This window comes from Mustela nivalis (assembly GCF_964662115.1).
Source record: "Mustela nivalis genome assembly, chromosome: 12".
NCBI classification, from domain to species: domain Eukaryota; kingdom Metazoa; phylum Chordata; class Mammalia; order Carnivora; family Mustelidae; genus Mustela; species Mustela nivalis.
In genome coordinates, this window is record NC_139031.1 from 26,709,591 (window position 1) to 26,724,490 (window position 14,900).

At 37.0% G+C, this 14,900-nt stretch overlaps 1 protein-coding gene across 1 annotated transcript in view; it reads left to right on the forward strand.

Annotated features, from left to right (window-relative positions):
• The first annotated feature begins 631 nt into the window (after positions 1 to 631).
• Positions 632 to 14,900, forward strand: part of SLC13A1 (solute carrier family 13 member 1) — a 136,661-nt gene continuing 122,392 nt past the window's right edge. Inside the window, exon 1 of the mRNA XM_082692256.1 lies at positions 632 to 662. Coding sequence (XP_082548382.1) covers positions 660 to 662 — 3 coding nt within the window. The 5' untranslated portion in view covers positions 632 to 659. The remainder of the gene's footprint in view (positions 663 to 14,900) is intronic.

Here is a 14,900-nt window from a genome sequence, read left to right on the forward strand (position 1 = left end):
CTTTAATATGGATCCTTGCAAAAGTTTCCAATTTAGAGTAATATCTCCCATCTTTTCATTTATAACAACCCGTAGAAATAAGTGAGGACAGCAGAATCTGACAAAGATAACAAATAGGAATGAGCACAAGGACATTAAATGAAGACTGACTGCCACTTCAATGACTTATGGAGGGCCTTATTTTATTCTCTGACTTTTCAAATTTTACATACCACCCAAATATTGTAGGACTTTGAAGCTAGGAGGGACATCGAAACATCAAGGTCTCAAGTCATTTTGCACCTTTGGTATCAGATGGTAGAAGGTGCTGGGCCATATGAGCTCCCCCCCCCCCCCGCCCCGTCACTCTCAGCAGGGAGGTGTAGATGACTTCCTTGAAGAACGTATTGAGAATGATTTGTCTATACTTTCATCCCACCTTAGAAATCCTCATATTTGTATGTAAAGCTGTTACCACGGGAGTAAACTTAAAGGTACTGTGAAAGCAGTGGTCACAGATTTGTGATGCTTTTGTCCTGTGCTTTCTTCCAGGCTCCTCTGTCTGTGAACCATGGCTTTACAGAAGGCCTGGCTAAATAGACTGGGACAATCTGTGGCTTTGAGCCTGATGAAAAACCACCTGGTGAAAGGATTATTCGTGGGACCATGACCTCATTACTATGGTATGCTAAGCAAACAAACAAACCTTTTATTTTTATTTTATTTTTATTTTTTAAAAAGATATTATTTATTTATTTGACACACACAGACACACACACAGAGAGAGAGAGACAGATCACAAGTAGGCAGAGAGGCAGGCAGAGAAAGAGGAGGAAGCAGGCTCCCCACCGAGCAGAGAATAGGATATGGGACTTGATCCCAAGACCCTGAGACCATGACCTGAGCTGAAGGCAGAGGCTTTAGCCACTGAACCACCCAGGCGCCCCTAAACAAAGCTTTTAAATACAACCATCAGACCCAGTTGCCTGCTAGAGGGAACCCTGAGGAGCTGAGGGCTGAGAAATTGTTTGAACTGAGACCATGGTATTTTTTATTTTAATTCATTTTACTACTGAAATATTTTAATTATTTTTACTACTGAAATTCCCTCCTTTTAGTTCACCTCTTGTGGCCTGAAGAATAGAGGGCTGCTTTACTGAGCCATGATCAAGAACAATCTCTATGTATAGTCTCCATAATGTCTAGTTTTATTGCCTTCAATAGCATCCATATGCCAGAGATTTTAATAATTAGGGACTGAAAGTCCTAAATAAAGTAGTGCAGGGACATATAAATTTACAAGAAAGTGAACATTTTACATTTTACACAAGTTTTGTAATATTCAATAATGTCTTCAATTCTCTAAGATGTAGGAGTATTTTGTTTTGCAAAATAGAAATAACTTCATTTTTTCTATTATAAAAGAAATGTATATATTCATATATATTCATTTCAAATAATTCAGAAAACACAAAACATATAAAAAAGAGAATTAAATCATTACAATCTCTTCACCAACATATAATTTCTATTAATAATTGGCTATATATTTTTTCAGACACTTAAATATATCTACTATTTTTTCTTACAAAAATATGATCATATATACTGTTTTGTGACCTGATTACCATCCCCTACTCCCTGCTGCCCCTAACTCCCTCCCCACCAACACATCCCACTGGGACTTTCTATTTCAAAAATGTGCTTGTATATAACCAAAACCTAAAGAGGTTGAATAATGTCTAAGCTGAGGATTTTCTACTTAGGAGTAGGAAAATTGAAGGATTACCACTTAACTATTAGAAATATCAGAAGTGTGTATATTCTCCTAAGGATCACAAACCTGGGCTAACATGGCCGAGGCACCAAGCAGAGTTTTGAGGAATATGTCATTTCAGGTGTGATCCAGAATACAATAGGATGGTCCTATATGGTTGAGAACAATTCTTAATTCCATATTACAATTTCATGTCTACATTTGTATTTTGCTTTAAGACACTTTATTGCTGGGCTAGTTGCTAGTAGCTATGCATACATTTGTTAGTTAATGGTTTCGTGGCGAGCTCTCCATATCCTTGTTGCTGTATAAAAGCTGAATAAGAGGAAGATAAAATATAGTTACTGCTTATTTATGTCAGCAATCAGGGAAAATGAGATAGTTCTGCTGAAGGAAGACCAGACTCGGCCGTGCTTACAAACCTTGTCAATCAAGTTCAGTGTAGTTACAGGAAAGCTTGAGACATGAGAAGTTCCTCTAGATTGTAAGTTATAGGTTTTTTAGAGTGTATGTTGCAGTAACACCCTGTCTACTTTGAGACTGGCTAAAAACCAAACCAAACCAAAACAAGACAATAACCAGGTGTACTCAAACCTGGTTTTTCTATATCAGACTAAATTTACCAGGGATTTATAGTCCAAATCCTTGTCCTGAGCAAGAGTGTTATCTTGTTGAATGTAATAAGCATCTCCTTTTGACCTGTGATCATCGGTTAAGGAATGTTAAATATGTACCTAAATATATTAAAGATATATCTAGCCAAATAATGTTTAATTTACCAGTGGAAGAATTAAAGGCTAGAGAAGTGACCTTTTAAGATTGCATAAAATAATTACTGACAGAGCTGTGATAAAAACCCATGACTCTTGGCACCTAGGGAGTCTACTGGACAATATAATGTATTAACTCTGTGTTTTATTTTCTGTATTCTGATGATTTGACATCTGCGACCTTTCTGATCCTGGAGAGGCTGTGCCTTATAAAGTTAACCAACTTCTAGAGATAGTAAATAACTTGCTTATCATCACACTTTTCAGTTACAAGCTAACCAACCCAGAGCCCACATCCCTGCTTTATTACGCTCTCACACTCTCAGTCACTATCCGTCTGCCCTAATCACCCCAGGACCAGAGGGCCAGGCAGGTATCAGACAACAAAGGAGAGTCCCTGTACCCCAAAGCTCACTGAAATTATTCAATCTCAAACCTGCATACCCTATCTCACCTGCTCCTTCCCATGAAAACCACAAGTAAAGCTTGTCCTTATAGATCCTCTTCCCCCTGTGGCTCCTGACTGATCCTGCTGCTTCTCCCTATGCCCTACCCCTACCCCCATGACATGGTGATGCCCTATCTCTTGGGACCTGCGAACAAAACAGATTATCTTTCCATTGGCTGGCCTTGTTATATCAGAATAATAATTAAAAATCCATATATTAAAACACAAAGGCTTCAGTTTTGCTACTATCACCAAATAAGCATTATATGTGCAGAGATTACAATCATTGCCTCTGATTCCACTTCATACAAATACTGTATTGTCTTCAGTCATTCCAGGGGAACTAAGAGAGGCCCGTACTACACCTGAATTAGGATATTTTATATACATTGAATATTTACAATTTCCTATGGTTCGGCCTCTTGATAGAGCAAGTAGGAGTTTTCTCTGCCAAGACTATCTTGTTTTGGTTTTTAATCAATGTGAGAACTAGAAATATGGGGCTTTAATAATCAAAATTAGACTCTTACACATGTTTTGATTTTCCTCCTAAACTATAGATAGAAGCTCATTCTACAGGTATAGTTCCTCTTGCCTCTATAAATTAAAAGGTGACAGAGAGGGGCGTCTGGGTGGCTCAGTGGGTTAAAGGCTCTGCCTTCGGCTCAGGTCATGATCCCAGGGTCCTGGGATCAGGTCCCGCATCGGGCCCCACATCAGGCTCTCTGCACACCTCTCTCTCTGCCTGCCTCTCTGCCTGCTTGTGATCTTTGTCTGTCAAATAAATAAATAAAAATCTTAAAAAAAAAAAAAGGGTGACAGACAGATCAACATTTTAGGACTAAGAAGATAGACGCTAACACTTGTGTTTTTCAGAGTAGAACTTATTTTCTGCTTTGATATTATTACCTGGTCTTGTCATCTCTAATCTGACAATTACCAAGTTTTCTAGTAGCTTCAATTGATGCTCTGGTAAATTTATTTTTATATGTTCCTCTAACATTTATAGATGGTGAATTTCATACTGGTTCAAGAAAACATGGGCTGATTGTGGCAGTTTCCTCAATATTTTTATTCCTGGTATTATATTTCAGCAGGGTAGAATTTGCAAAATGGAGAGTGCAGCTGGTAAATAACAATTATATTAGTAAAGATCTATGCATCCTCAGAGGAAAAGGAATTGATTTAAGTGAAAAAGAATTTCTGTGGTGTTTATCTTAAAACTAACATTAGCAGAGCAAACCTCTGGGAATATTTCTGTGCCTCCACAGCCTCTTCTGTTTGTAGATTCCAAGCTTTGGTGTCAGAAATACCTTGCATTTATATGCATTGACTCTTTCCTCTCTCCTGATGTGGATAGCTAGAGAACATTAATAAACTTACTCTGGAGCCTGATGTATACAATCCACATGATTTTACATCTTAGAGTGAACAGTAGAGTAGATGACCCAGGAGACTCAGCTTGGTCGGTTCTTCAGAAAATGTAGTCTTGTCTGGCTTACCTTTGTGCATAGTTTCTTAGTATTGTGTTGTTGAATGAATGCATGTTTTTTTGTTTGGTATGTTAGAGAGCAAAGACCCATTTTCCTATTGCTTATAAGCTTAAAATCCTCAAAATCACACATAGAAATAGTATGGTCCTGGACATAATAGCATCTCCACAATGACAACCTCTTGGTCATGACAGTGACAGTCTGGCCTTCTGTTACCTAAGAGTTAAACACAGTCTGAGATAAAAATCTGAAATGAAGTCAGAGGCTTTTCTTAATCTAGTCAGTTATTAAAATAAACCATGGTATCAGCCTACAGGTTTATTTCTATTATCAGAGGTAGCAATTCCTTGAGGGTTCTTATTTCCTAGGAAATAAGGTAATTATTAACAAGTGATGTGCTGGAACATGTTCCAATTCCTGGCTAATTAAAAAGATTTTAAACTTAAAGCAGGTATCTTGGAAATTTATAAAGAGTTATGATATTAAAAACTGGAAGCATCAGCAAGCATAATACAAAAAGTGAGGAGAAAACACTCAAGTTTGAAGTGTAGAAAAGGAAAACCTCAGACAGGAGATCTAAGAAAAGGCTGAGCTTTGACAGCAGTGGAGGCTACAGTGTCCAGGGGATTGGCCTACTGGCAGGTGAGCAGACGCTGACCTTGTGAATCACCAGGACATGTAATAAACCAATAGTCACTGGCATTACTTCACTATCTGAGTTTATTTCTAGAGTTCTCTTGGTTCGTCTAGCCCATTTATGGTATTATTTCAACTAAGTGATTATTTAAAATCCCAGCTATGGCACCCAGAGTTAAGGTCCTCTTTTCAACAAAGTCATACCCTAGAATCTGATTATCTGGGAATAGATTAGCAGCTGTTGCATCTGTTATAACTACGCATATTCTATACTCTTGTAAAGACTTCTAATTCGAGTTGTATGTCTGCTTAAGAAACCTATAACATTTTCCTCCTATTTTTGTTTTTTTTTTTTAATTTCTCTTACTGTCTGACCTAATAGAAATTAAATTAATACATTTTTACCTTATTGTCAAGTTGTTAAAATGTGGAGGGTGACTATATTCTCATCCATGTTGACCATTAATCATTTGCAAGATAGTTAAGGAATGTTAAAGACTCACTGTAAGCTGGTAGTACTGTCATATCCCATGAACCATCTCAGGACTGCAAAAAGTGCTCTGTGGAAAACCATGTTTTCAAGGTCTGATGTTGAGGTGACTCAGATAAGAAGTCAGAATCAGGCGTTCAGATATGAGCAACTAGAAAAAAATACAGCTGAAGTAGAAGGTAGATAGTAGTTCAGATTCTTCCAAAATAAGGAGACTTTACTATACCAAATGGAGCTGACCCTGGATGCTATTTGGGACATGCAGGACATATGGTACGGTTCAGTTCTACTTCAGTTAAAATTAGGCAGAAGTAGGCTCTGAAATTCATCTGGTGCTCAGAGTCCCAGTCCTGGTGGTCTGAGGTTAATACTGAATGTGGAGGGGTTTTAGGTGCATTCACCTTCCCTGAACTTGGATGCTACTTAAAGTTTGGCTTATAAATCTCTCTCTTTTGCTGAATGAGCTCAGGGAATAGCCCAAGAATATTTTATTGAATGTTATTTTTCGAGAACTTACTGATATTTAAAAAAAAAACAATAGATTATGTTTAGACTAGTTTTAAGTTTATGAATTGAGCAGACAGCACAGAGGGTTCCCATACATCTTTCTCCCATGCTTGTAATTTCTGCTGTTATTGCCATCTTACATTAAATGTGGTATTTTTGTTACCATAAGTGAACCAATGTGAATACATTGTTACTAATTAAACTGCATGGTTTATATCAGGATCAACTCTTCCTATTGTATAGAAAGTTCTATGGTTTTGACAAATGTATAATGATGTGCCTCTGCCATTAAACTAAGGTAATTGTTGAGGCTGAATGAGTGAGTCAAAGATAACTTTAAATTGGCCATATGGCTTGACCACAAAGATGTTTAAATCTCAAGTATCAGTTGAAACTTTTCTTTCTAAATGATATATGGAAGTTAAGCTAGTATTTTGCAATAGAAAAAAGTGTAATATAAAGAAGAGTGTAATATAGATGGCAGGGCAAAGATAGAAGAAAAAAATCTCCCAATAGGAAAAGTGGAGTGTGTGAGTCCCCTACTTTACTTGGCCAGAGAGATCAAGCTACTCCCACCCAACACCTTCATAAGAAAGTTCACCAGAGCTAGAAGCCTGTGGCCATGCAGCAGTGAATTAAAATGGGGTAGAGAGAAATGAGTATTGGGATGCTCTCAAAAAAACAAAAAACAAAAAACAAAAAAACCTACAAACAAACAAACAAAAAAGTGCTACTTACCCCCTAAGAACTATTCCAGTTACTCTTAGACTAAAGATAGCTTACTCCATGCTCTAATGTTTCAGGTAGCTTCCTGACTTAGGATCAAAACTTTCCTTAATTTGATGGCATTAAATGCAGATCTTTAAAGAAAAACGTTCAATCAGCAAGAGTACCGTAAGTTTGGTTTATTCTGTCCTTGATTAGGTTGACTCAACAGCAGTCCAATTTCATCAATAATTAATAAAACTATAGTTCCTAAATTAACCACGTTGTGGTACGTGGTTTTGTTATTGTCTTAGCTGGTAGGCACAATACCTTTGGTTGATTTCTTTTCTTCCTCATATAATTCTGGCTTTTTCAGCTTCTTTCCACTATACTTACACTTTGTTTTTATTTAAATGCTACCATTATCTTGGTTATCTTGGTGATTATTGTCTTTTTCTGAGGTAATGTTTTTTTCTAGTTGTGATTTCACTAGAATAAGTCTTTTCCTGTTTTGTTCTGGAGGCCCCTTTATTTTCTTCACCTACTGACTACCCTGACTTTAGGTCTTTGGACTATAACATTGAGTTGCAATAATGTGTGATCTTTAGCACACAGGTTTTAGGTAAAGCTATCTTCTAGGACTGTGCCCACTGGAAACTGAATGCTCTTGAGTGACTACTTTTTAGATGTCTATGTGTCTTCTCCCCCCCACCCCCCTTCATTTTCAAATTGAATCTTATTTTGCTAATTTCTGCTCCCATTTCCAGACTCTTGTGAAATTTACATCATCTTTCTTTCCACACTAGGTTTGTTTAACAACTTCAATTTGGAATCATCAGCCAACATTGTTTTTGAGAAGTTCGTTTCTTTCTTTTTTTTTTTTTTTTTAAGATTTTAATTATTTATTTGACAGACAAAGATCACAAATAGGCAGAGAGGCAGGCAGAGAGAGAGAGAGAGGAGGAAGCAGGCTCCCCGCAGAGCAGAGAGCCCGATGCGGGACTCGATTCCAGGACCCTGAGATCATGACCCGAGCCGAAGGCAGAGGCTCTAACCCACTGAGCCACCCAGGCGCCCCGAGAAGTTCATTTCTTATTTCAGATGATTAACGGAAACAAAGGTTTTCTTCCCTTCTAACTCTTAAAGAATTTTGCTTACACTTCTTTCTTTATCATCTCCCCGTCTTGTACATGATTAGTTGTATTTATTTTCCTTAAGAGATTATAAGTGTCTTTAGGGCAGAGGATAAGCAGCTTTGCATTTTCCACGGGGACTAATATAATGCGTTTCACATAGTAGGAACTTAGTATATATGTGGGAATTACATTATTATGGATATTTATCGTAAACCGTGCAAATGCCTCTAGAAATATTGCCATTCAACCTAACACATAGTCTATGTTTTTTCTTCTTAATGTCTTTCAGCTTATGTTTACTGCATGTACTTATGCAAATTAATTTGAATTCACACTGTTTTTATGGTTTGGGATGCTGCATTATGTCTTTTAAAATCCAGGCACACAATAAGTGCTACATTTGCTCTAATCACAACATGAAATTCAATGGGGATTTTTTTTTGTATTTTTTTAATTAATTGGACTTTTCCATTTTAGTGTTTAAGATTCTGATTGCTTTTGTTTCAAGTATTTAAATGCTTTCCTTTGGCATTTTCTAATTATTACATAAAATAACAGGGATATACAGGAGCACTATTTTAACCTTCATTCTTGTTTTGCCAGGGAGTCCAAAGTGATTATGTTAGCATTGAGAACTTTCTTCATAATTTCTGCCCAGTTTTCTGTGATGACATATTCTCCTGCTTTTAAATGGAAAATAATGCTATAAAAAATGGAAAACACTAAAAAGCATTAATATGGAAATATAAATGAACCATAACTTATAATTCAGAGATATTATCAATTAATGTTTAGGAATATATTCTTCATTTTTTTAAATAAAACTTTTGTTTTATCATTTTCTTCCTTCTACTTAAATGCATATATGAAACATTATTTGAATTCTTAAATATTCTACAATAACATTTTCAGTATTTTCTTATTGTAGAACGTGTTCATAAGTCATGATTTTGACAATCTTTGTTTTGGATATAAAGGACTTTTTCTTATTCATATCCTTATAAACACCAGTGTATTACTGTCAAACATACTTTATGATAAGTTACTTTTCAATAAATAGGCAGCCTCAAGTGTCCAGAAAGGAACCCTAACTACTATTTGGACTACTATGGTAAGTTCCTAAAGTTTGCTTGCTTGTTTTTTTACTACTCAGTCATTGCCATTGGTGAGCCTACAATCTGACCTAGCAGTTTCCAGGCACTGAAATTATGGTTCTGTTATGGAACACCATAATTAGACAACTAAAATAAAAGGACAACTCTGTGCTGAGACATTAGTATGGCCAGACAGGAAGTGAGCAAATTCCCCAATTTATGCTATACCATGGAGAATGAACTGTATTTTCTTTTAATATTTCTATGGTAATGATTATGTAAATGCTGAAACTGATGTGATAAAAATTGAGATGTAACCAAATTGGGAAAATGGGGAAAGGAGAGATAGGTATCCTGATGTAAAAGTGCCATGTCAGTTGTATCTTTTAGGATTAGGTTTGGTTGGATAAAAATGGAAATACCAAATAGGACAGACTTGAATAGACTGTAGGCTTATTTCCTCTCAGGTAAATGACTTTGGGAGATGGACTGCCCAGATTGATCTGGAAGTTCCAGTAAGTTCTTAGGGTCCTATGCCTTTTAAATCACTGCTTTGTCATCCTGGTGTGTTACCTTCCTCCCTGTGGATCAGGGAGTCTTCTGGAGATTTATTCATGACAACTGCATTCCAGGAAGCAGGAAAGAGAAAGGGGAGGGAAAAACCCTCATACAGAAAAATACTGAATCATGAGTACAGATCAATAAATGATCACAAAGGAAATTCACCCAAGTAGCCACAACCCAGGTCAAAGAACAGAATATTACAGCATCGTAGGAACCCTTATCCTCACTTCTACCATTATAGATTGGCTTTTCCTAGTTTTGCATTTTTACAAGTGAAAGCATACAGTACATACTCTTCTTTGTTTGGATTCTTCCATATAACATTATTTTCTGTGAACTAATCTATGTTCTTAGAAGTTGCTACACTTTATTCAAGAACTTGGGCATTGCCATTTTATGTTCTTCTATCTTCCATTGTCCCTGCTGAGAAGTGACCTGTAATTTTAAAGGTAATCTGCCTTATTTCTTTTTCTTTAAATTTCTGTGTAATTAACATACAATGTTATAGTAGCTTCAGGAGTACAATGTAGTGACTCAGCAATTTTATACATAACTCACTGCTCATCATGGTAAGTGTACTCTTAATCCTATTCACTTATCTCACTCATCACTCTGGTAACCACCAGTTTGTTCTCTGCAAGTTAAGAGCCTCTTTCTTTCGTTGTCTCTTCTTTATTTTTTTGTCTGTTTTATTAAATCATGTGAAATCATCGTATTTCTCTTTCTCTGACTGACTTATTTGGCATTATATCCTCTAGAGCCATCAATATTTTTGCAAACAGCAAGATTTCCTTCTTTTTTATGGCTACCGTTGTTTATACATACCACCTCATCTCTATCCATTCATCAGTTGAAGGACACTTGGTCTACATCCATAATTTGGCTATTGTAAATAATGCTGCAGCTAACACAGGGGTGCCTATATCTTTTTGAACTAGTGTTTTTATATTCTTTGGGTAAATAGTAGTGGAATTGCTGGCTCATATGGTAATTCTATTTTTAACTTTTTGAGAAACTTCCATACTGTTTTCCGTAGTGGCTGCATCAGTTTGCATTCCCACCAGTAGTGCATAAGAGTTCCTTTATCTTCACATCCTTAGCAACACTTGTTCTTTCTTGTGTTTCAAGATTGTGAGGTAGGTCAGAGATGTGTGATTTAGCAGTAACCTTGGTCAAGTTACCTAAATACTCAAGTCTTCTTTTTTCATCTTCTAAATAGGAATAGTGGTAGTATATATTTTATAAGGTTGTTGTGAAAATTAAATCATATAAACACTTCGCTTATAGTAAATGTTATGTGTTTTTCTTTATTGCCTAATAAAGTATTTTTAAATAATAAAAAATTTTTTTTCACAGTAGATACTAAATCTTCATCTTCTTTGGAGGGTTATGCCATATTTCCTTCTTTGGTCGGTCGGTTGGTTGGTTTCTGTTTTGAATCAGTACTACCAGATTTAACTACGCTTTCTCCAGATATACACAAGCTTTCAGCAATTTAATGTAAAGACTTCTGGCTATCTTTGTAATTTCCAGTGTAATTTTACATTTTGCAAAAAGGGCAGTAGGAAAATTAGAAGTATTCACTAAATGCACTACCCATCACATACAAAATTTACATGACATGTACATCACTAGATATGTATACTAAACTTTTGTTTCCCCTTCTTTTTTCCCCCTAGTGGACTTACATAAACCTGACCAGTTCTACCAACTCATATTCACCCCCTTCTTATGCCCAGTAGAATGTGTTAAATAACCGTACATGTGTGTGTCTGGTAGTTGAGAAACAAAGGCAAAGAAGACAAGAAAAAATTAGACTTCTGTTTTAATCCCTTTTAAACTCTTCTCCACAACAATTATTGGCTCTTGATATGATTTAAAGATAAAATGTGGCATGTTCTTCTCTAGGAGGTAAATATAATATTATTAAGGTCTTGAGTCCTAAGATCTCGAAGAACCAATCCCTGTATTACAATGGGAAGAGCTGCTTATATTTGGCATCTCCTGCCTCCCGAGTTAGCATAACATGAGTTAGCAGCATATATCATTTAAGATCAAATAAAAAAATTATTTACATTATGGGTGTTTTTTTTTTTTTTAAGAGGAAAAAAAAAAATTCAGAACCAAGTAAAGTCTGTTCACGAAAAACAGATCTCTTTGAGCTTGGGACCTGTGTCTCATAGTATTTCTTATACAGTCACCATGCAAAAGGTGGCGTCAAGCTCTCAATTTTCCAGGGCCTCTGAAACACAGTTTTTCCTCCTGCATTTCAATCTGAAACTCATATATAACCTCCTTGGTAGGAGCCATGTGCTAACATCACTTATCGTCCCATATATATAATATAGTGGTCCATGTGTATCAAGCAAAATAAAGATATTGACTGAATGAATGAAAAAACTGTTAGCATAACTTCAGGCAACACATTAATTTCTTTATGCTCTATCTTGTCGGATTCTGAACAGTCTGTTAACAGTTTGTTAAAAAGGTCTGGCCACTACTCTGCTCACCTCCATTTCCCCAGGAGAATGTAGGTAATGACGCTTTCGTTTTACCGGACTCTGAACTTATTAATGGCAATTTGAACACATTATGTCACCTTTCATGTCATCAGTTTATTCATCTGTAAAAGGAAGATAATGGTTCCTGCTGTGTTGACCTTGCAGATTTTCAAAATAATCTGATAAGAACCGATATGAAAAGCTTAAAAATCTGCCAGTATACAAAAGGAATGTGTTCATATTAACCAAGCACTGAGCATGGGTCTATAGGCCGAGAAAGCATTTAAGCAGAAGGTGCCTGTTAGGGGGTTCTATGTTAGGTCTGCTCCTTCTAGGGTCTTCTTCCTTCTTCCTCTCCTTAAAGAGCCTGTAGTCATCCTGCTACTAGCTAACCAACACACTTACCTCCCTGATTTGAGAGAAACATATGGAGCACATGGACAAAAATAAGGGAAAGTAAAAAGTCAAGCACAGAATTGGATACCAAATTGATTTTAGTTTGGACTTAAAAATTGTATGTTGTCAGGGACGCCTGGGTGGCTCCGTCTATTAAGCATCTGGCTTCTGCTCAGGTCATGATTCCAGGGTCCTGGGATAGAACCCCACATCAGATTCCCTGCCAAGCGGGGAGCCTCCTTCCCCCTCTCCCTCTACCTATTACTCTGCCTGCTTGTGCTCTCTCTGTCGAATAAATAAAATCTTTAAAAAAAAAATTTTTTTTTTAAATAGTATGTTGTCAGCATTTAGCAGAGCCATTCAAAATATGCGCCAGAGTCATCCACTGGTTTTGCTACAATGTAAGAACTATGTTCCTTCCTCTTGACTCTCACATTTCTTTTCCTCTTCCATCTTAAATGTTTTTTCTCTGACATTTTTGTTGTAGGCTTGAATCTCCACCCATCTCTCTCTTCCCCTAAATGGGCCAGGACAAAGCTGATCTGTTTTAGATGCTCTCCTTAAAACCAAGTTAATGGCTCACCTTGTTTTTCACTCAGCCTGTTATAGCTATAAACAGCTTTTCCAGCAGCACTTCAAAGAACTAAGGGCTCATGAAGGAGATATTCCTAGAGCAGAGATAGGAAGCAGAAAGGGAAAAGACACAGAAGGAGAATGAAAGTCTGCAACAAGCAAATATTCTACTGTATGAAAGTCTCTCAAGAAGTGATGTTTCTCTATTGATTTTCCAAACAAGTGGGCTAGCTGAAGGCTCCCAAACAACCCGTCTCCGGGACCCACAGGCATTGCTAGGAACTTCACTTTCAAACATAAAGAAACACTTCATTTTTTAGGAGGTAGCACTGTAGAAATGCACATATAACGTATACTGGGCGTATTATATAAATTAGTTTGTGTGTGTGTGTGTGTGTGTGTGTGTGTGTGTGTGTGTCTGTTATCAGAAGCATTAATTGTGACAGAACTAGTACTCAATAAATATTTATGGGGCATTTGTTACAAGCCAAGCATTATGTTAGGTGTTGGAGATGAAACTATGGATAAGACATATACAATTTTGAGTGTAGCTTGCTTACACTTTTATTATAGTGCTTTTGGCTTTTAAGTAAGCTTTTCTGCTTTCCTTAAAGTACTTGGCAGCAAAAAGGTAAAGGAAATATACTACAGATATATTTGAAGTTAAGATGTTGCTTTTCCCAGGGTGCCTGGGTGGCTCAGTAGGTTAAGCCTCTGCCTTTGGCTCAGGTCATGGTCTCAGGGTCCTGGGATTGAGCCCCGCATCGGGCTCTGCTCGGCGGGGAGCCTGCTCCACACCCCCCCCACCCAGCCTGCATCTCTGCCTACCCACTTGTTATCTCTGTCAAATAAATTTAAAAAATTAAAAAAAAAAGATGTTGCTTTTCCCAACAGTTAGAATTTCCTCATTTTCCTCCATAGTGATAACCGTGATACATAAGTAGTACTTGAAACATTGTCTGAACATGTGACCAGTCAATAAAAGTTAGTTAGGAGGAGAAGGATGGTGAAGATGATAGAGTCAGAGAACTGTAATTAACTATCAGATTTGAAAATGGCTGTACCCTGAGATATGGGGAGGTGCAGTGAGTTGAAGAGGAACACTCAGGAGGCTTGGGGACAAGTTCCAATGTTTGCCATTTTCATTTGGGCAGATTGCTGTCTTGGGGCCACCACATGTTCCCTTATAAGAGGAGAGGATAAATCACATCTTCTTATGTCCCTGGAGGCTGCATGGATCAAATAATATGATGTATGTGTTAATAATTTCATGAGTTGTAAAAGTACTACTATTAAGTAAAGTGGTTAGTAAAGATTTATGCTGAATATAAATCAGAGTATCAGATCGGCCTTCTCTAAATGTAACTAATGTTTTATTTTTTAAAATTTATTTTTTAAAAAGATTTTATTTATTTATTTGACACAGAGAGAGAGTGATCATAAGTGGGCAGAGAGTCAGGTAGAGAGAGAGAGAGAAGCAGGCTCCCTCCTGAGCAGAGAGCCCCATGCAATGCAGGGCTCGATCCCAGGACCCTGAGATCATGACCTGAGCTGAAAGGCAGGGGCTTAACCCAGTGAGCCACCCAGGTGCCCCGTGACTAATGTTTTAATAAAAAATTCCCACTACTGAGTGCTCCAATTCATTGGAAAATGTGAGATATATTTTTATTTCTCAGAATGCAAACACGAGGGATGTCTGAGATAGGCATATATTTCTCTTAAGGGAGGGAAAGACGCTTATTTGTTTGGAAAATGGTCCATGCTGGTGAGTCTGTGCCATCTCTGTCATCTCCATAGCAACAAGCTCTTATGTAACAAACAGAGAAACTTG